Source organism: Lithobates pipiens, unplaced genomic scaffold, assembly GCF_037356315.1.
Source record: "Lithobates pipiens isolate NorthernLeopardFrog02 unplaced genomic scaffold, aLitPip1_a1.2 Scaffold_8, whole genome shotgun sequence".
Taxonomy (NCBI): Eukaryota; Metazoa; Chordata; class Amphibia; order Anura; family Ranidae; genus Lithobates; species Lithobates pipiens.
Window position 1 is genome coordinate 585,754,004 of NW_027507903.1, and position 23,275 is coordinate 585,777,278.

Consider the following 23,275-nt stretch of genomic DNA (forward strand, 5'->3'; position numbering starts at 1 on the left):
TTCGCTTTAAAGTAATTCCGTGTCTTGTACATTCAGGGAAAAGCATCAAGTTCACTTTAATCCCCTCTTATTAGCTACTGAGTTCTCCTAAACGTCCTTACTGATCCATTCCACCACTGGCAGTGTGAAGAAGAAGTCCTGAGTTGGCTCTATGTTGCTCCAGTTGCACCATACATGTCTCTAAGGACTCTCCGAACCCCTATGTGTCTCCAATGGGCTGATTAGAAAGTACCAACTCTGTCATGTTGAGTGAGTTACGTGTTCCTCCATACCTGGAAGTCCTGGGTAATTTCTTTGCTTCCAACTTCTCAATAGAGAGGCGGGAGAGTGAAGTAAAAGTGAGTACTACATGTACTACTAGGAAGGGAGGCATTGAAGAGATTTAAATTTAAAAAACGTATAAATTTACACCTGCATACAACCATAGTAATAGGTGTACACCAGTTTTTTTTATTGTTTTTGTTGCAGACCAGCCCTTTAGAACACCTCAGGGATTTTCTTGGTAAATACTGGCGAAAAGCACAGCCATGCTCAACACCTCCCATACCTATCACTTAAACACATTTCAATATGGCAGATGTCGGCATTACCAATTCACATGTTTTAAATTAAAATTTACTCTTTCTTTCCATGTATACAAACCTGCTTCTCCTAAGTTCTTGCATGTTTCCCAATGCCTTGGCAGATAAGATCACATGATCTCTGTGCTAGCCCGCTGTTAACATAGAGATAGGTGCAACAACCATTCTCATATAGATGCATTGCATAAAATTAGAATATAATCACAAAGTTAATTTATTTCAGTAATTCAATTCAAAAAGTGAAACTCATATTTTATATAGATGCGTTACACACAGAGTGATATATTTCAGACATTTCTTTATTTTAATTTTGTTGATTACGGCTTACAGCTAGTGAAAACCCCAAATTCAGTGTCTCTGAAAATTTGAATATTACATGAGACCAATTAAAAAAAAGAATTTTTAATACAAAAATGTTGGCTTATTGAAAAGTATGTCCATGTACAGTATAGTATGCACTCAATACATGGTCAGGGCTGCTTTTGCATGAATTATCGCATCAATGCAGCGTAGCATGGAGGCGATCAGCCTGTGGCACTGCCGAGGTGTTATGGAAGCCCAGGTTGCTTTGATAGTGTTTTTCAGCTCATCTGCATTGTTGGGTCTGAGATCTCTATTCTTCCTCTTTACAATAGCCCACAGATTTTCTATGGAGTTTAGGTCAGGTGATTTTGCTGGCCACTCAAGCACAGTGATACCATAATCATTAAACCAGGTATTGGTAGTTTTGGCAGTGTGGGCAGGTGCCAAGTCTTGTTGGAAAAAGAAATCAGCATCTCCATAAAGCTGGTCAGCATAAGGGAAGCATAAAGTGCTCTTGAATATCCTGGTAGAGGGCTGCACTGACTTTGGACTTGATAAAACACAATGGACCAACACCAGCAGATGACATTACTCCCCCATATCTCATGGACTGTGGAAAATGTTGCATTTATTAGGAAAATAAAGGTCCCAGAGTCTGGAGGAAGAGTGGAGTGGCACAGGTCCCAAGTTGCATGAGGTCCAGTGTGACGTTTCCACAGTCAGTGATGATTTGGGGAGCCATGTCATCTCCTGGTGTAGGTCCACTGTGTTTTATCAAGTAGAAAGTCAGCGCAGCCCTCTACCAAGAAATTCTAGAGCCCTTCATGCTTCTCTCTGCTGACCAGCTTTATGGAGATGCTGATATCATTTTCCGGTAGGACTTGGTACCTGCCCACACTGCCAAAAGTACCAATACTTGGTTTATTGTTCATTGTATCACTGTGCTTGATTGGCCAGCAAACTAGCCTCACCCATAGAGAATCAGTGGGGTATTGTCAAGAGGAAGATGAGAGACACCAGACCCAACAATTCAGATGAGCTGAAAGCCACTATCAAAGCAACCTGGGCGTCCATAAAACCTCAGCAGTGCCACAGGCTGTTCACCTCCATGCCATGCCACACTGATGCAGGAATTAATGCAAAAGAAGCCTCGGCCAAGTATTGAGTGCATACTATACTGTACATGGACATACTTTTCAGTAAGCCAACACTTTTTTATTGGTCTTATATAATATTCTAATTTTCAGAGATACTGAATTTGTGGTTTTTCGCTAGCTGTAAGCCATAATTATCAAAATTAATCAAAAGAAATGCTTGAAATATATCACTCTGTGTGTAATAAATCTATATAAAATATATCAGTTTCACTTTTTGAATTGAATTACTGAAATAAATTGATGATATTCTAATTTTATGAGATGTACCTGTATATTATGCTCTGATAAGTGGTCATGCCACTAGGCAGTAGTGTAATCCTTGTATAATGTATTATTCTCCCTAATGGGACTACGTGGTAATGATGTCATTTCCTGTCTCTCTGTTCTTGTTGTTTTCCAACAAAGAAAGTAGGGTTAAGCCATGTGTCCAGCACCATCTTGACAGGTAAGAATCATAATTGCAGCAGTTTTTCAACACTGCCTACCAGGAGCATTGTCATGTTTTACAATATGAGTGAGATAAGAGGCGCAGCAAGGCACAACCACTGTGCGGCACTGCCAAGCAGGAAGCTGAATCTGCAAATGTAATGGGCAATATGGCTGCCCTTATGTGCATATACAAGCAATATGTAGACAAATGTTCTTAAAATGGATATCCAGCTTCTACCCTCCAGTGGGGTGCCCAAACCTATAGTGTTACTCTGGCACCTCTGGGTCACCACTTCCAGGGGCCACTTGACACTGCAGGCAGTCTACCTTCCCAGCCCTCAACAAGAGCAGGTACCACCACTCAATTCAGGAGGCACTGGGCACCTTGGAATACTCCACACCAGGGGAAATATTCCTGACCCCCACCTTACCCAGTGCACAATTAATTTGGTTTCTTTCCCATAAGGAAGATCCCCAGAACCCCCGTCATACTAGCAGGGATACCATATAGCCAGCCATTTTAGTCAAAAATCCAGTATGATGGCATAGCACCCCTACTGGACATTAATAAGAACATACAGTGTCTTGCAAAAGTATTCACCCCCTTGGCTTTTTACCTATTTTGTTACATTACAGCCTTTAGTTCCATGTTTTTTTAAACTGAATTATATGTGATGGATCAGAACACAATAGTCTAAGTTGGTGAAGTAAAATAGAAAAATATATACATAAAACTAATTTTTCAGAAATAAAAAAATAATAATTGGCATGTGCGTAAGTATTCACCCCCTTTGTTATGAAGCCCATAAAAAGTTCTGGTGCAGCCACTTACCTTCAGTCACATAATTAGTGAAATGATGTCCACCTGTGTGCAATCTAAGTGTCACATGATCTGTCATTACATATACACACTTTTTTGAAAAGAGGCTGCAACACCTAAACAAGAGGCACCACTAACCAAACACTGCCATGAAGACCAAGGAACTCTCCAAACAAGTAAGGGAAAATGTTGTTGAGAAGTACAAGTCAGGGTTAAGTTATAAAAAAATATCCAAATCTTTGATGACCCCTAGGAGCACCATCAAATTTATCATAACCAAATGGAAAGAACATGGCACAACAGCAAACCTGCCAAGAAACAGCCGCACACCAAAACACAAGGACCCGCCAAGGGGGGCATTAATCAGAGAGGCAGCACAGAGACCTAAGGTAACCCTGGAGGAGCTGCAGAGTTCCACAGCAGAGACTGGAGTATCTGTACATAGGCCGTACGCTCCATAGATTTGGGCTTTATGGCAGAGCGGCCAGAAGAAAGCCATTACATTCAGCAAAAAACAAAATGTCAGGTTTTGAGTTTGCGAAAAGGCATGTGGGAGACTCCCAAAATGTATGGAGGAAGGGGCTCTGGTCTGATGAGACTAAAATTTTACTTTTTGGCGATTAAAGAAAATGCTATGTCTGGTGCAAACCCAACACATCACATCACCCAAAGAACACCATGAAACATGGTGGTGGCAGCATCATGCTGTGAGGATGTTTTTCAGCAGTCCGGACTGGGAAACTGGTCAGAGTTGAGGAAAAGGTGGATGGCGCTAAATACAGGGATATTCTTGAGCAAAAAAACTGTACCACTCTGTGTGTGATTTGAGGCTAGGACGGAGGTTCACTTTCCAGCAGGACAATGACCCCAAACACACTGCTAAAGCAACACTTGAGTGGTTTAAGGGGAGGATGCAAATGTGTTGGAATGGCCTAGTCAAAGCCCAGACCTCAATCCAATAGAAAATCTGTGGTCAGACTGCTTACTGACTGATTGCTGTTCACAAGCGCAAACCATCCAGCTTGAAGAAGCTGAAGCAGTTTTGCAAGTAGGAATCCGCAAAAATCCCAGTGGTAAGAGGTGGCAAGCTCATAGAGACTTATCCAAAGCAACTTGGAGCTGTGATAGCCACAAAAGGTGGCTCTACAAAGTATTGACTTTAGGGGGGTATATAGTTATGCACATTGACTTTTTTCTGTTATTTTGTCCTACTTGTTGTTTGCTTCACAATTTAAAAACAAATCTTCAAAGTTGTGGACATGTTCTGTAAATTAAATGGTGCAAATCCTCAAACAATCCATGTTAATGCCAGGTTGTGAGGCAACAAGACATGAAAAATGCCAAGGTGGGTGAATACTTTTGCAAGGCACTGCATACTACACTTGATCTTAGCCAAAAGGCTAGAGTGCTAGCTACCCCCCCCCCCCCCCCCCAAAAATCATAATAAAATAAACAATCCACAAAAGGAGAGTGGAGTTGCGCTTTAATATTGCCTGCAACCAAGAAACCTTTATCGTTCTTCTGTATCTCTCTCCATATCTTAAAAAAAAAATCTGCAGTGCCCCTTTAAATAACTGACTCAGGGCACGCTGGAACTTTTAGTATCACAATGACTGGTGAGTCTATACTATCCTGTCTCATTTAATTCAACCTGTTAAAGCAATTATTTAATCAATAGCTGGAAGGCAGCCCCCATCCATAATGCAGTGCGGCCCTTTTAGCGCACAACATAAATATATTCTACAGCCATAAGCTCATACAGCACCGGCGACGTCACAAAGCCGAGGAAATTGAATTGACACCAGTCTGAGCAGTCTGCAGAAAGCATGCTGACCATTTCTGAGAGCAAGACTGCAACACCCAAAATGCATTGCAAATGACCGTCCACAGACTGTTGAGTTAAAACTGAATATACCAAGAAATTTCTGAAAATATTGAAAAATCATGCAGTTACTCTTTTTTATAATAAAACACACACTTGCAGTTGCTTTTCATTTTTTTTCTTTTAATTTTACTGTACATCATTTTGCACTGATCTGATTGGTTCAAATAATTTGCTACACTTTGCACATGATCCTTGCTCTTCGAATAGGACGGATAGGCTACCGCTACCCATGATTCATTGCAAGCACGTCGGGGGGGGGGGGGGGGGGCAGTTAGGTACACAGCACCACAAGCACTGTAACACGAGGAAAAGATGAAAACAGATGTCACCAAAATGCTTTGCAAACCTAGAAATAAGAACTACGGGGCCCATAATGCAAAGCAGCATCACTGCCAAGCATGGGTCATGATGCAGGGGTTGCCTAGCAACAGATACAGGATCAAAAGATGTACCATATTGATGGAACTGATACAAGTAACAGGGGAATCTTGACTTGTATATCAATGACAAGGGAAAGAAAATCTGTTCTGATCCGCCCCGTGGATGTCCGTTTGCTCAGCGGGGATCACTCCGCCGATCCCCGCTGAGCAGGGAGATGACAGGTCTGTCTCCGCACACTGTGCAGGGACGGACCTGTCACAGCGCCGCTCTCCCCTATGGGAGATCGGATGACGACGGACCGCAGTGCCCGTCGTCATCCGATCCGATCCGCAGACGGATGGAAAAATAGCTTTTTCCTCCGTCACACTTTTTCGGATCGGAGCGGGTCGGATGTCAGCGGACATGTCACCGCTGACATCCGACGCTCCATAGAGCTCTATGGAGCACCCGTTCAGGTCCGCCTGAAAAACTGACAGGCGGGCCTGAACGGGACGTCAGTGTGAAAGGGGCCTAAGGCCCCTTTCACACTGACGTCCCGTTCAGGCCCGCCTGTCAGTTTTTCAGGCGGACCTGAACGGGTGCTCCATAGAGCTCTATGGAGCGTCGGATGTCAGCGGTGACATGTCCGCTGACATCCGACCCGCTCCGATCCGAAAAAGTGTGACGGAGGAAAAAGCTATTTTTCCATCCGTCTGCGGATCGGATCGGATGACGACGGGCACTGCGGTCCGTCGTCATCCGATCTCCCATAGGGGAGAGCGGCGCTGTGACAGGTCCGTCCCTGCACAGTGTGCGGAGACAGACCTGTCATCTCCCTGCTCAGCGGGGATCGGCGGAGTGATCCCCGCTGAGCAAACGGACATCCACGGGGCGGATCAGAACTGATCCGCCCCGTGTGAAAGGACCCTTACTTTAAACTACCAGGCAGGTGTTTTCCTTTATTTTACTGCTATATGGAAACAAGGGCAAGATTTTTATTGGTGTTCATCCCTCCCATTCTCATACAAAAAGTCCACTGTGATATGTGCAACTGTAATCAAAGGTTATATCGAGTTATAGTGGGGAGAGAAATTTGGAGTAGGGTGGGCTAAAGCCAGGATAATTAGAGGGCATGGGAAGAACTGTGTAATATAGAGTTGTAGCAGGAGCTATAGGGAGAGTAATATAAGGCAATAGGAAGTGTTATGGGGAGTTTAACACCTTGCTTATCTAGCATCTGGGGTTCAGGAGTGAATGGCGCACAGCCCACTACATAGAATACAACCAAAAATCACCCCTCCTGTCAGTGCAAATATCGCCCCCTTCACTAACGAAAGACCCATATCCCCCATAGTACAGATCTCAGCCTACCTCCTCAGGACAGACCCACCCACTACAGACCCCCCTGGTAAAGACTCACCCATACAGAGACCCCTACAATACAGGCATCCCCCAGTACTGCCCCTCCCCTTAACTGACCCCGCCAGCACAGACACCCCAAACTACAGATATCCCTCGGAACAAATCCTCCTCAGTACCGACACCTCCTCCCAGTATATACACCCCCAGTGCAGACCCCTCTATGTACAGATACTCCCTAGTACAGACCACCTCAGTACAGACCCCACCTTAGAACAGACCCTCCTTCAGTGCAGATCTCCCTACAAGAGGCAGCGGCATATTAGAATAATGGGAAGTCCTCTTCTTGGCTGCTTCATGTGAGCGGAGCCAAGGAGGAGCCTCCCCTTGGCTCTGAACTGCAGTTGTCAGATAAGTAGAAGCAGTGCTGTACTGCTAGTATCCATGCAACACAAAAAAAAAGGTGGCCGTGAAGAATGCTTACAAAAGGTCTGTCTATACCCGATCTGTATGTCAAGTCATTTTTTTTTTATTTCAACGCATTTCGCTAAATAAAGAATTAAAAAACAATACATTTGGGTAACCAGCCAGCACCCCCGAGACTGCCAGTACCTAGTGTGCGCTGCAATCCCCTAAGTACACCACTGTGTACTAAAGAGCAGGCAGGATTATAGGCAGGATAATATGTAGAACATTAGAGGGATGACAATACCAAAAAGCATGATTCAGTATGTAAGAATTTTTTTGTTCACTACGCAGTAATCAACAAGAGCCAATATGTTTGGGGGCTCTAAAACTCCCCCTTGGTAAGGGCAAGCGGTAGATGATTGGCTGACTTTTTAACATTATTTTGTCTAAATAAAAACTACTATTTATGTCTGGAGGAAAAAGATTTAACCTCCATGTACGGAAAGGTTTCTTCACAGTAAGAGCTGTGAAAATGTGGAATAGATTCCCTCCAGAACTAGTTCTGGCCAGCTCAGTGGATTTTAGGGCTCGCATCTGGCACCCCACATTTCTTTTATCCTGTTCTTTTGTGATCACCAGTCATAATATTTGTCCATTTTTATGACCTTTTAATAAAACCTGATGGTTAATATTTTTTTGACCTGCACCATTTGGAGCTTTCTTTTTTCTTTGTCTTAATTTCTACAAACCCCCTCCCCCTTCATTTGGGGTTGGAATTCCTACTGAGCTACATCGGATTTGGATAACTTGAGGAACATTCCGAAGAACATCTTGAGAGATGCCCCCCAAGGTCCTCCGTCATTTGGAGTCTTCTTGAAATCCGGTCTGACCACCATCAATCTACCATCTGATCCTATGTCTGGATCCTAAGCGCTTCCGACTCAACCGTTGTAAGACTGTGTGAGTCCAACATATCTGGTAAGAGTATTTTACCCACCTTCTAGATCTCTTCAGACAAGTTGATATATTTGGTTGCACTCGACCAGTGAAACGTCCATTTTTTTTTTAAGAAGTTTTATCACAATTCCCTGTGCACCAGTCACATTACAGAGGACTTTATTTACTGTTTTTCATATCATTCATGATTGTATACAGATCTTTTTTTTGTGATTACACATTCACTTTAATTAGCGCTACACTATTTTTAGTTTTAAATTGTTTAACTTTGTTTGTTTGAAGTGTTGGCAGCTGTTTTTTGCATGTTTTTTTGCTAGTTAGATATAGCGCTGTGTTTTCCCTTTTTCTTTTTTCCAGCTCAGTGGATTGTTTTAAAAAGAGCTGGATGCATTCCTAAATGCACAAAATATTTCAGGATATTACAACCAGGCATTGATGATCCAGGAAAAATCTGATTGCCTTCTAAAGCCGCGTACACACGGGCGGACTGTATGGCCAACTTAGTCCGTCAGACAATCCGACGGACAGTCCGTCCTACTTTCGAACGAATGGACTTGACCACACACGGATGCACAAACAGTCCGTCGAAAGCTTGCGCGATGACGTGTACAGCACGTACGACGGGACTAGAAATAGGAAGTCCAATACACAGCAATGCAACCTTTCGCTGTGTAAATCCTTTCTGAGCATGCGCCATACTTAGTCCGTCGAACTAGCCTACTCACGAGCGGATTGTCCGCTGAAACCAAAGTATGACAGACAATATTACGGAAATTCTGAAATACTTAGTCCGCCAGACTGCATGCTGAAAAAGTCCGCTGAAGCCCACACACGAGCGGACTGTCCGCTGAAATGTGTTTCGACGGACTAAGTTGGCCAGACAGTCCGCCCGTGTGTACGCGGCTTAAGGGTTACTTTTTTTTTTCCTTCCTCTGGATCAGTTGTGTGTATAAGGCTGTGTATGTGGAGGCTTTCTATTTATTTATTTTTATTCACCCTTTGAATGCTCTACAGACTACTCCTACTGCCCTGTTCACGCGACCGGTTTTCCCGTCTAAATAAACTCTGAAGGTTTTTCCGACGGAGTTCCGACGGAATTCCGCTGAAACTGTCTTGCGTACACATGATCACACCAAGGTCCGAGAGTAAAAAACGCGGTGACGTACAGCACATATGATGAGACTAGAAAAAGGAAGTTCAATAGCCAGTAGCCAATACTCTGTCTCGTACTTGCTTCAGAGCATGCGTCATTTTTGGTCCGTCGGAACAGCATACAGACGAGCGGTTTTCCCGATAGGAATTGGTTCCGTTGGAAATATTTCGAACATGTTCTATTTCTAGGTCCATCAGAATTTTCGGAAAAAAAAAGTCAGATGAGGCATACACATGATCAGAATATCCGATGAAAAGCTTCCATTGGACTTTTTCTGTCGGACATTCCGCTCGTGTGTACACGGCATGAGACCCCATGTGGTACAACGGCTGACTCACCTCTGACTTGGCATACATTTAACCCACTGGCAGTACTGACCATCGTCTTTCTTATGTTCAACATCTCAGAAGATGGATATCATTTAGTTCTAGTTTTGGTGGACCACTTTACCAAGCTTCAGTGGCGGTTACTGACCAGACCGCCACTTATGCCTGTCTTACGAATATCTGCAGAAGACGAATTCAGAACAAGGACCCTATGTTTAAAGTGAGTTCTTCCAAGAATTGTGCCCTTACTAGGGATTGAAAAGTCATACACTACCCTGTACCACCCACAAAGTAATGTGAGAGGTTCAGTCACACCCAGATACTCCTGCTGAGAGTCCTAGCTCATGAGAAATAAAGGAAATGGGCCCATTACTTGGCTGACGTGGCCTGGTAATACAACCATGTGGTGCATCCCGTGATGTGGTACCTTGGTATGTTTGTCTGCACTCTAGAGAGGCCTGCAGAATTTTGAGGCACAGTTCCCACAGAAGAACTGAAACACACTCCAACTGGATTTGAAAATGGAAACAATGTCTGTTTGAAGTCCAACAGTTTGTTAATGACTGGTCATGGGTGAAGCAAGAGGAGTCAGAATCATCAAACTTTAACATACAGACTAGCCTGACGCAAAGATGCACACGAGAAAGGAAAATTGCAAACACCATTGGATGAAGTCACTGGAGTTGTTTTACAACAACCTTTTCCAACTATGATGGTCTATGATTTCAAGAGAGAAGGTACTCGAGGAAAACAAGGCCCCTATACCATAAGCTCTTCAAGCCTGTCCAGAACCACAGAGGGGCCTATGGGTTATTGTTTTCAATGAGCCCCTCCAAATTTAGGAGCCACAAGTATCTCAGCCACATGAGGTTCAATGGTATCTACCTGCTCCTCTTTCATCATGACCTCAAAGACCACCAGGAGAAGCCATGGATCCTGCAAAATGTTACACACTGGCATTCCAATTGCATGCTTCTGTTGTGAAGCCCTCTAAACCACCATCCACTGACACGCCTATAGGCAGAGATGAGTTGCCTCTTGTCCTAAAATCTGAGGCCAAGACTCAACTCTTCATGTGCTCCCAGAGACCTAATTTCAGTAGAGCTATAGAATGCTTTGCACAGGACAACTTTAGTCTGCAAACTTCCCAGAGACAGCGAGTTCAAGTGGGGGTTAGTGTAGCATAGTGCTATTTTACCTACCACTGTCTAGCAGTTATAGGCAGTGTAATATATATTGTGAGCCATTATAGTCAGTGTAAGGTATAATTAATATAGGCATTTAGCCCATTAGTGTCAAATTCAGACCCTTTGGGCACCTGGATGGCTCAGGTGCAGATTCCAGCCCTGCAACCAGCAACCTGTCAAATGCTGTACCGAGCTTTAAGGGCCATATATGTTCAGGGACGTATGCCCCAAATGCAGAATTCCTGGCAGCAGGCTGGATGCTGCACCTGTGCCTCCCAGGTACCAAAAAATGCCAGGATTTGATGCCAAGGGGCAAAAACTACCTGTGTGCACGTAGCATCATATGTATTGGAGCAATAATAGGCAGTGGGATGAAGAGAGTACCTCAGCAGCTGTGTATTTTGGCTGCTGTGATCTTAGGAAGTCAGTGCTTTGAGCAGAAGCAAAGTCAAGGCCTCTGAACTCTGTAACAAAACTCATAGGAAAAATATGGCAACATTTCTAGGTACAAGAAGCTAGACACAATATTACTAGTAAAACTAGATGTAAACCCAATCGCTAAAATCTTATATAAGTTCTAATAACTTAAAGTCATTTCAAAAGTCATTACTAATACTTTCAAAATAAAATTTCGTTAAAATAATACATAGAAATCCTGGAATGAAGGGGTCCTCATGCAGGCACATCCTGCTACAGAGGGACAACACTGTCTTCCAATTGTTCATACTCTCTGCCAATTGACACTACAAGTGACCATGCCAATGCAGATCACAAAAGCATAGTCCACTGTTGTCGCCATCAGGATACCCACCCTAAGAAATGCCATGTACCCATCCCTGGAGTGCAAGTGTATGAGCAGTGGCTGCAAGGGGCTGTAACAGATCAGCAGCACAGAGGGATGAAAAAAAGGGATGAAAAAAGGGATGAAAAAAGTTGAAAATTGTTTAATTAAAAATGGCAACTGTTTGACACACGCTGCTTTAGCAAACTAAATATAATCTACTTTGGGTTTACATATACTTTAAACAGGGCTTTCTCAACCAGGAGTCAATAGAGCCCTAGGGATCCTTCAAAGGTTGCTAGGGGTTTCTTGAGCAATGAGCAACTTCTGTTGCTCAGATATATAAATCACTTACACTGACATGATAATGATAATTTTTGCTATCTGTAAGGGGAAATTTTTCACACTGACCACTAATCCAAGGAGCATTCTTTCCGCTGACCATCAATGTAAGAAGCATTCTTCTCATTGACCACCAATGTATGGAGTATTCTTCCTATTGACCAGCAATGTATGGTGTATTCCTCCTATTCACCACCAATGTAAGGAGTATTCTTTCTATTGACCATCAATTTAAGGAACATTTTCCCACTGACTACCAATGTGAGGAGCATTCTTCCCACTGTCCACCAAAATAAGGGGGTATTCTTCCTATTGACCACCAATGTAGGGAACATTTTCCCACTGACTACCAAAATAAGGAGCATTGTTCCCACTGGCCACCAGTAAGCGGGTATTCTTCCCACTGATCACCAATGTAAGAAGCATTCTTCCCATTGACTACCAATGTAAGAAGCATTCTTCCCATTGACCACCATTGTAAGGAGTATTCTTCCCACTGACCACCAATGTAAGGACCATTCTTCCTATTGACCGCCAATGTAAGGAACATTTTCCCACTGACTACCAATGTAAGGAGCATTCTTCCCACTGTCCACCAAAATAAGGGAACATTCTTCCTATTGACTACCAATGTAGGGAACATTTTCACAATGGCCACCAATGTAAGGAGCATTCTTCCCACTGGCTACCAATGTAAGGGGCATTCTTCCCACCAACCACCAATGTAAGAAGCATTCTTCCCACTGTCCACCAATAAAGGGGGCATTCTTCCCATTGACCACCAATGTATGAAGTATTCCTCCTATTGACCACCAATGTAAGGAGTAATCTTTCTATTGACCACCAATGTAAGGGACGTTTTCCCACTGACTACCAATGTAAGGAGCATTCTTCCCGCTGTCCACCAAAATAAGGGGGCATTCTTCCTATTGACCACCAATGTAGGGAACATTTTCCCACAGACTACCAATATAAGGAGCATTCTTCCCACTGGCCACCAAAGTAAGCGGGTATTCTTCCCACTGACCAACAATGTAAGAAGCATTCTTGCCATTGATCACCAATGTAAGGACCATTCTTCCTATTGACCACCAATGTAAGGAACATTTTCCCACTGACTACCAATGTAAGGAGCATTCTTCCCACTGTCCACCAAAATAAGGGGACATTCTTCCTATTGACCACCAATGTAGGGAACATTTTCCCACTGGCCACCAATATAAGGAGCATTCTTCCCACTGATCACCAATGTAAGGAGCATTCTTCCCACTGGCCACCAATGTAAGGGGCATTCTTCCCACCGACCACTAATGTAAGAAGCATTCTTCCCACTCACCGCCAATTTAAGAAATATTCTTCCTATTGACCACCAATAAAAGGGGGCATTTTCCCGCTTACCACCAATGTAAGAAGTATTCTTCCCATTGGCCATCAATGAAAGGAGCATTCTTCCTTCGAACCACCAATGTAAAGAGCTATCTCCCCACTGACAACCAAAGCAAGGTGCATTCTTCCCACTGACTGCCAATGTAAAGAGCATCCTTCCCCCTGACCAATGGGTATTAATGGGTACAAACAAATGTACTTTGAGCTGAAGATATAGTAATTTTCACCCGGGGTCCCCCGAAACCTTAAATTTATTTCAAGGGTTCTTCCATGTTGACAAAGGTTGAGAAATGCTGCTTCAAACTATTTCTTTGTTTACATGACCCTGTGTGTCAATTGCTGTAGCCTATAGGAACCAATGAGATTTTAATCAAGTCAGGTCAATAAAAATGAATTATGATTGGCTGCTATGGCTTACTGCAGTTTGTCTTATTAGAACTTGCAGTATTAAATTGGAGCAATGTTAGGAGTCACTATAGCATTTAGAAGGGTTAAACAGGGAGTAACCCATAGAAAACACAAAGCAGAATATGGGAGCAAGAGGGCAGCTGTTGCCCGTAGGAACTAGTCGGATATTATCAGTCAAATGACAGTGGCAGCATGGAATAGTTCCCATGGCAACCAGATTACACATTTCCTTTTTCCAAGGGATGGTTGCTATGGGCAACAGCTCCACTTTTGCTCCAGCTTTCCTACATCGGCATGGAGCAATAAGGGGTGTGATAGGGGAAAACGTTATCTGGAGTAACAGGAGGAGCTGCGGATATGGGCTAGGTTTCTATAGAAGATGTATAAGGCTTCTGCTATATAAACAGTGCCAGGAGAATGGGAGAGAAGGAGAGAAGGGAGGAAGTGGGGATCTTATAGAGAGCTAAGACATGCCATGAGACAGGAATAATGTAGCGGGGTCAGCAGTTGTATGAAAACCTCCAGGACAGGGGTGGCACAGACAAGATGAGCAGAGGGCACCCTGCTGGGGGTAGGAAGGGGAGACCAGGGCACAGAAGAGGTGGCACCGTACCTGCAGCCTCCTGCGTCTGATGATGGCAGAGTCATCCATGTCATATGGAGAGTGCAGAACACAGAGGATCAGACAGGGAGGGGGAGAGGGAGAAAGAGAGAGAGGGAGGGCGATGAGGAGGAGGAGGAGGAGGAGGAGGAGGGAGGCTGCACACTTTAATACATCAACACAAAGGCTCAGCTACCTTTTACTAGCACACAGGGAGGAGGGGGAGGATGGACGACCAAACCCACAGGGCCATTACCGGAATACAGGGCAGGTAAAAGACCATTGTGGGGAGGCCGCACAATGGGCAACATCAAATGGTACCCTTTGAGGGAAGATCGACAGGACGGCTATTTGTTTGGAGGATGCATGAAGAGGCCACAAATTTACCAGTCAATAGGCTCAATTGGCAAAGCTTTACCACCTAGGATAAAGATCCTTATTTTACCCATTTGACTGCCATTTTCCAATCTCATTGGACACAGCTGAAAATAACTGTCTTTTTTTTTTTTTATTATTAAATAAGGATCGCTATCCTGGTGTTTTTGCTTTGTGTATTCGGACTAGTATTTGCTGTTGACGTTGGCCTGCATGACTACACACCTTGAACCATCAAGCCCATAGTTCCACCTTTAGGCCTCACTTTTCACCAGTAATTCCAGCTTTAGGCCTCATTCACACAGGCGTACCTGTACGCCATCAGAAGGGCCACCCTTGCCTGCACAGGGATAGACAGGTGTCTGTGCATCCACATGCAGGCAGTCCTATTCATTTCTATTTGGACATGATAGCTGCATTGACACTAGGGTTGCCATCTCATTCTTTAAACCCAAACGCATATTAATTACACAGGCTCTGTGGCTGATTAAGGTTGTAATTAAACGCACTTGGTGCCTTATCTGCATTTAATTATCCTCAGAACCTGTGTAACTGAAAGGTGTTCGGGTTTAAAGGGATAAGGTGGGAACCCTAATGATCACAGATGCTGCTCCCTATTTGACATCCGTGCAGGTGAGTACAGTGTGCACTTGAGGACACGCACTCACGCGGCTGTCAAATTGGGACTTGCAGATGTGTCCATGCAGCCGATGCATCCCAATAGGCATGAATCGGACTCCCTGCAGCCCCTGTGCAGGTAAAGGTGGCCCTTCACATGGTTGAACAGATAGATATGCACGTGAATGAGGCCTTAAGTTTAAAATACACAGTGGGGGAAGATTTACTAAAACTGGAGCACTCAGAATCTGGCGCAGCTCTGCACAGCATTGCAGATTTATAAATTGCATCCTTGCCAAATTTCTTGGTTCGCTCTGGTGTGACGTGGGAACCACGGCGATTCCTTGCATCTGGCGTCACATCTAACTCGCAGGCAGTTCACACTGCTCTCTGCGAACCGCTGCGGGTGTCAATATAAAGTTAATGATACCCCCAAATCGGTTTCGCAGATTGCAGTGCGAACTGTGAAATCGGATCACATGGGTCTGAACATCTATGCGATCCCAGATTACAGTATGGAAAAAAAAGGGGGGGGGGGGGGTCTTGCACCATTTTGGTCTGAATGCGATGCAATTTCAGCTGTATGGCTGAAATTGTACTGCACAGACGTCGCTTGTGAGGTGCACAAGGCATGCGGTGCGAATCACATGCGATGTCTGGTATTGCAACAGTGTGAACCCAGCCTGAAGCAGACCTCTCTTGAAAGAGACGTGCGGGGCAGCTTTTGCCAATCCCATTCTGAAGGTTATGGGTGAGCAAAATTGAAAGTTTTCATTTCACAAAATGTTGGTAAGAAACTGGAAAATCAGCAGAAATGCAATGGAAATGCAAACTTGAAATATCTAAAATATAATATACATATATATATATATATATATATACACATATATATATACATATATATATATATATATATATATATATATATATATATATATTCATATATATATATATATATATATATATATATTTTTTTTTTTTTTTTTTACAGTTGTTATATAATCTTTAATATGTTAAACTCATTTTCACTTTTTTTTTTAATTTGCAGCTTCAAATAAAATAATACCTGCTGATTCTGCCATGAAGGTCCTTGTTAAAGCTTTTTCTGTTATAGGGTGACAACGTTCTGTCCCTGTCTCACAATTATTTTCTTGTGTTGTCACTCTGTCACATGGGCTTGCAATAGAGACTACAAGGGGCTGTTTCAACACACATTACACAGAAATGTTCCTTTGTTGTCACCATCAGGAACCCCTCCCTGGAAATGCCATGAAAGCTGGAGTACATGTAAACAGAAGTGGCGGCAAAGAGGTTGCAGGAGATCAGCAGTGCTGAGATGAACACAATGAATACAAAAACAAGGCGCATGCATCGGTGACATCACCGGCTGCTCAAATTGCGGATATCTCCTGAATGACACAAGCTTAGGAGATATTCACTGTACTTACAGGTGAGCTTTATCATAGGTTTACCTTTGGGTACAAGGGAAAAAGTAGAGTTTACTACCGCTTTAAAGTGGTTGATGGTGTTTTTTAAAGTTGTGATGGGCTTTAAATGGCTTCTGAGGATTATGGGGATAATAAGCTATCTATAAACGATTAAAAAAAAAAAAGATTAATTTTGGTGTTTTTTTTTTTTACAAAAAAACCCTAAAACAGCTAAATAAAATGGACATTTAGATGGCAAAAATAACAATCGAATACACACAAAAAAAAAACTAAATACAAAAAGGGTTCACATAAGACTATCCCCCCCCCCCCCAAAAAAAAAAACCCATACCCCCTAATTAGAAACAAAAAGCTATTTTCACACAAATTTCATATAAACAGCTCAATGAGCAAATCTGAATGTTTTTGCTTCACTGAAATCTCACTATGTGAAATCAGAAATTTAGCAGTCAAATCAATTTTAGCAAAATCACTCTGGTCACTGAAAATGCTAGTTGTCTGGCTAGTACTGTACATTGACCACCTGGGATCAATAAGGTTAAAGAGGAAGTAAACTTTCCTCTAATGTTTGTACCTATAGGTAAGCCTAGAATAAGGATTACATATAGGTACTGTAAATATCTCCTAAACTTGCACCATGCCATTTCTTCAGGGCGCTGTACCGTGACCGGTGGCTCCCTCGTGCGTGCGCAGGGGCAGGGGCGGACTGACCATTCAACCACTCGGGCGCTGCCCGAGGGCCCCAGGCCACTAGGGGGCCCCATCAGGGTTGCCAGCCTCAGTAAAACCCTACTATAATCCTATAATCCGGAGATTATAGCTGCTCCTCCTCTCCAGTACTTTCTCAGCCAATAGAAACATGTCTGGGTATACTGTGTGATTGTATACTGTGTAGCCCTATAATCTCTGATTGCCTGGGGGCCCCATAATCTCCTATTGCCCGGGGGCCCCATGAGTTGTCAGTCCGTCCCTGCTCAGGGGTGACGTCACGTGGCTCCAGGCAGACAGCCAGAGTCCGCAGACCCGGAAGGAAGATGGATGTGTCCTCCAGCAGGGACGACCAGGGCTTTGTTTGCAGGTAAGTAAGTTTTGCATAATGTGCTAGTATGCAATGCATACTAGCACATTATGCCTTTACTTTGCAGGTGACCAAACAAAAAAAAAGAGGCAGTGTTTACTTCCTCTTTAAAGCAGTGAACAAGTATGCATCCCTCTAAAATCAGAGTCACAGGTCCTTACTTGCATGGTTGTTCCAGGTAAGGGACACAAAATATTGAAACACATGAGTAAGACAGACTCTGCGTCTCTCTCCATCAATACAGAAGTGATGGGGAGTCCGAGGAAGGAACCACAGAGCACGGCGGGAGACCTATTCATCTGACATGTCTGAAGTGTTTGATTCTGAAATGGGAGGAAGATAGGCCACTGGAGAGGGGACAATAAAAACTCTCTCGCAGGGCCTTTCATCTGCTGACTAGGCCTAAGCACTGTCAAATAACGGAGGGGGCAATATCAGCACTATCTCTAGGCTCCAACACCTGCCAACATCCCTGAAAAAAGTATTATTGGGCTTCACATAGGCCCACTGGGCCAAGTTACAGTAAGGCTGGGTTCACAATTATGTAAGTTGGTCACGGATTTGCACTGACAACCCTTAACCCCAAGCCCCCCCCCGGTCGGCTAGTAGCACTTACCCCATCACTTCACAGGCAGCATCCTCTGCTCGGCGCTGGCCTCCTGACCCCCTGCTCTCAACAGGGTCATTGCGACATTGTTTCCTACCTCCTCCTTGGTGGCCAATCAGGAATCTTCTCTTTTTGGCCAATGGGAAAACGGGTTTTGCGCCCGCTTTTGATTGCGGATCAGTGTTTCAACAGCGAATATTGAAAATGGATTCTGATAAAGAAAATTATAGCGGGTGTGTCATATCCCAAATGTATTAAAGAAGAGAGAAAAAAACCCCAAGGGTGGACTTTTAATGCACTACCACATGGACAATAAGAAGTAGTAGAATATTGTTGAACATTTATTGGAAAACATATATTAAATATGGCACATAGCCGTGGATACAGTCTATACAGAAATGCAAAGAAAGATACAACTTCCTGAGCCCGACAGATAGATGCTGTCTCCTTCGTCAGGGGTTTGACAGAAAATATAGTATCTATAAAATCCAAAATGCCAATCCCTGATGAAGGAGACAGCATCCATCTCCGAAACGCATCGGACTCAGGAAGTTGTATCTTTCTTTGCATTTCTGTTTACACTGTATCCACGGCTATGTGCAATGTTTAATATATGTTTTCCAATAAACGTTCAACAATATTCTACTACTTCTTATTGTCCATGTGATAGTGCCTTAAAAGTCCCACCGTTGGGTTTTTTTTCTCTCTTCTTTGGGATGTGGCACACCCTCTATAGTTTTCTTTATCAGAATCCATTTTCAAAAGTCCCCTAAGGTGTTCTGTTGGGTTGAGGTCAGGACTCCGTGCAGACCAGTCAAGTTTCTCCATCCCAAACTCGTTCATCCATATCTTTATGGACCTTGCTTTGCGCACTGGTGTGCAGTCATGTTGGAACAGGAAGGGGCCATCCCCAAACTGTTCCCAAAAAGTTGGGAACATGAAATTGTCCAAAATGTCTTGGTATGCTGACGCCTTAAGAGTTCCCTTCACTGGAACTAAGGGGCCAAGCCCAGCCCCTGAAAAACGACCCCACACCATAATCTCTCCTCCACCAAATGATTTGGACCAGTGCACAAAGCAAGGTCCATAAAGACATGGATAAGCGAGTTCAGGGTGGTGCACTTTGAGATGAAATAGAGTAGAGACTGCCTTCTTGTCCACATCAGTGCCTGACCTCACAAATGTACCTCTGGAAGAATGGTCAGACATTCCCATAGACACACTCCTAAACCTTGTGGACAGCCTTCCCAGAAGAGTTGAAGCTGTTAGAGCTGCAAAGTGTGGGCCAACTCAATATTGAAACCTATTGACTAAGACTGGGATGCCATTAAATTTCATGTGCGTGTAAAGGCAGGTGTCCCAATACTTTTGAAAATATATTGTATACAATTGTATATTGTATGTAGCATGACCCCCTAAGGGACTGCTTGGAATTACCTGCTCATCTGCACTGCCATGACCTGGTGAACATTCCAACCCACCTGACACTCTGGGTTGCACCTCCTTAAAATAATAAATCAGAAAACTCTGTGTATTCACGTTCTGATAATGTTTACTAGAACAGATTGAAAAGGATATCGACACAAAGGGGAGGTAATAGATCTGCTGAGTTTTAGATGACAGTGCCAACTCGGCAAAGGAATTCCTCTAAGTAACACAAAGCAAGAGATTATCAAGTAGAACAATATATTACATACATTGGGTCAATGAAGTACTGCTAGCACCTGTAAGAATGGACAAAGCTATCTGAAAATACTGACACACTTCTTAAGAGGGCGGGTCCTTGGCCGGCCTAAGAGGTCAGACTTAGAGGTGATAGTATAAGGGCCCTTAAAGCAGTAATGACAGTAATGTCCCTGTTGCAGATCTGATATTCTTCACTGGCATGTAGGAGTTCATTACCTGTCATTCAGTAAGGTGCGGTAACAAGCAATAGGTTCCTTCTAAAGAAAACTAAAGGTGTCTAGGCACAGTGGTCAAAGCAAGTTTAGTAAGGGATTTATAAGGTATAGATGTCTGTGCAAAGTGTCCCAGTGGAACCATGATAAAGGATTTGTAAAGGTTGGGCGATTGCTCGCTCATCAACAACCAGGCCGATATGATGTCTTCCAGACAGTAGCTCGTGCAGTGACACTTATGCAGTGGATATGCCATCTCGATTTCCCTATATGAAGCTTGGTACCAGGGCCAGAACAAGGGGTGGGCAGAAGGGACGGATGCCCTGGGCAGAGCAATTTATTGTAGGAAGGGGGCGCAGCAGTGGCATACTAACTGGGTGCCATACATTAGGTGCCATCCTCCCCTGTATGAAGCAGTGAGAGCGGGACAGGCTTGGTAGTGCAGCGGCAATGTGACACGCTGACAGCGATGGGAGAGCTCTGGCGGACTGACCCATAGTCACAGTTCTGTGCCTCTCACTCTCTGTTAAATTCTAACAGCCCAGTGAGTACAACTCTCCCCTCCACAGAAATGGAAGAAGCTGCATCGTCTCCGCCCCCTCCCTCCCCTCTGTGTTCTGTGTCCCGTCCATGCTCCGGCAAGCCCTGCCTCTGAAAGGAATGTGGGAGCGGGAACATTTAAACAAGTAGCCACCGACGGAACTAGTGTGAGCAACCTGGGAACATCCAAGTGAGTTATCAGCACTGTCCCTGTGTCCAGACTCAAATCACATGCGATGTCTGTGCAATGCAAATTCAGCCATACAAACTGTATGGCTGAAATCGCATTTGCACCAAAACGGTGCAGGAACCTTTTTTTGGTCTGCACTGGAATCAGATTGAATGGGTGTTCACACCTATGAAATCCGATTCCTACACCATTTTACAGTTCTCACTGTGATCTGAAAACCGATCTGGGGGGTATCATTAATTTTACATTGACACCCGTAGCAGTTTGCAAAGAGTAGCGTGAACGGCCAGCAAGTGACATTCAATGCAGGAATCCACACTGTGAATCGCGCTGATTCCTGCATCGCATTTATGTGAACCAGGACTTAAGTGGGTTCACACTGATGTGCTGTGGTTCAGTTGCGGTGCTGGTGTATACAGTTTTCCTGCATTTAACTCCATTTTCATTACAGTCCCACAGACTTCTATTAGGTTACACATTTTTGCAACATTTTCTGAAAGCGCACCAAATGTCCTCTATACTGAATCTTTGCTGTGCTTTCAGAAAACACAGTAAAATTACACAAGCTAATAGAAGTCTGTGGGACTGCAGCTAAAAATGGGGATAAACGGCGTATACGCCAGTACTGCGACAAACTCCAGACACCAGTATGAAACCAAAGGCTTCAGGGTGCTGTGTAATGTAAAGGAGTCCAGAGGTGCAGGGGGTTTTGTAACGTAAAGGGGTGCAGAGGTGCAGAGTGCTGTGTAATGTAAAGGGGTCCAGAGGTGCAGGGGGTTTTGTAATGTAAAGGGGTCCAGAGGGGCAGGGTGCTGTGTAATGTAAAGGGGTCCAGAGGTGCAGGGGGTTTTGTAATGTAAAGGGGTCCAGAGGGGCAGGGGGTTTTGTAATGTAAAGGGGTGCAGAGGTGCAGGGTGCTGTGTAATGTAAAGGGGTCCACAGGTTCAGGGTGCTGTGTAATATAAAGGGGTCCAGAGGTGCAGGGAGTTGTGTAATGTAAAGGAGTCCAGAGGTGCAGGGTGATGTGTAATGTAAAGGGGTCCAGAGGTGCAGGGGGTTTTGCAATGTAAAGAGGTCCAAGGGCGCTGTGTAATGTAAAGGGGTCCAGGGGTGCAGGGAGTTGTGTAATGTAAAGGAGTCCAGATGTGCAGGGTGTTGTGTAATGTAAAGGGGTCCAGAGGTTCAGGGGGTCTTGTAATGTAAAGGGGTCCAGAGGTGCAGGGTGCTGTGTAATGTAAAGGGGTCCAAAGGTGCAGGGTGCTGTGTAATATAAAGGGGTGCAGGGAGTTGTGTAATGTAAAGGGGTCCAGAGGTGCAGGGAGTTGTGTAATTTAAAGGGGTCCAGAGGTGCAGGGTGCTGTGTAATGTAAAGGGGTGCAGAGGTGCAGGGTGCTGTGTAATATAAAGGGGTCCAGAGGTGCAGGGAGTTGTGTAATGTAAAGGGGTCCAGAGGTGCAGGGGGTTTTGTAATGTAAAGGGGTGCAGAGGTGCAGGGTGATGTGTAATGTAAAGGGGTCCAGAGGTGCAGGGAGTTGTGTAATGTAAAGGAGTCCGGAGGAGCAGGGTGCTGTGTAATGTAAAGGGGTCCAGAGGTGCAGGGTGCTGTGTAATGTAAAGGGGTCCAGAGGTGCAGGGAGTTGTGTAATGTAAAGGAATCCAGAGGTGCAGGGTGCTGTGTAATGTAAAGGGGTCCAGAGGTGCAGAGTGCTGTGTAATGTAAAGGGGTCCAGAGGTGTAGGGGGTTTTGTAATGTAAAGGGGTCCAGAGGTGCAGGGTGCTGTGTAAAGTAAAGGGGTCCAGAGGTGCAGGGGGTTTTGTAACGGAAAGGGGTGCAGAGGTGCAGAGTGCTGTGTAATGTAAAGGGGTCCATAGGTGTGGTGAACTCACAATTTAACCATTTGCCGACACATATATGTACATATACTGCGACGGGACTGCAGCTACAGTATTATATTGTTGTATTGTAGTGTTGTATTGTTTTAAGTGTTTTCTGGCTTTGAAAGGACACTGACTCTTTCTTTATACCCGGGGGAGGGAGGCGCAGTTTGCCATCTTCGCCCTGGGCACCAGATGGCCTT

The 23,275-nt window shown here is 44.2% G+C and overlaps 1 protein-coding gene across 1 annotated transcript in view; it reads right to left on the bottom strand.

The window, feature by feature from the left end:
• MAST1 (microtubule associated serine/threonine kinase 1) overlaps positions 1–14,530 on the bottom strand; it is a 188,728-nt gene extending 174,198 nt beyond the window's left edge. Inside the window, exon 1 of the mRNA XM_077470390.1 lies at positions 14,456–14,530. Within this exon, the coding sequence (XP_077326516.1) occupies positions 14,456–14,494 (39 nt within the window). The 5' untranslated portion in view covers positions 14,495–14,530. The remainder of the gene's footprint in view (positions 1–14,455) is intronic.
• Between the last annotated feature and the right edge of the window lie 8,745 nt (positions 14,531–23,275).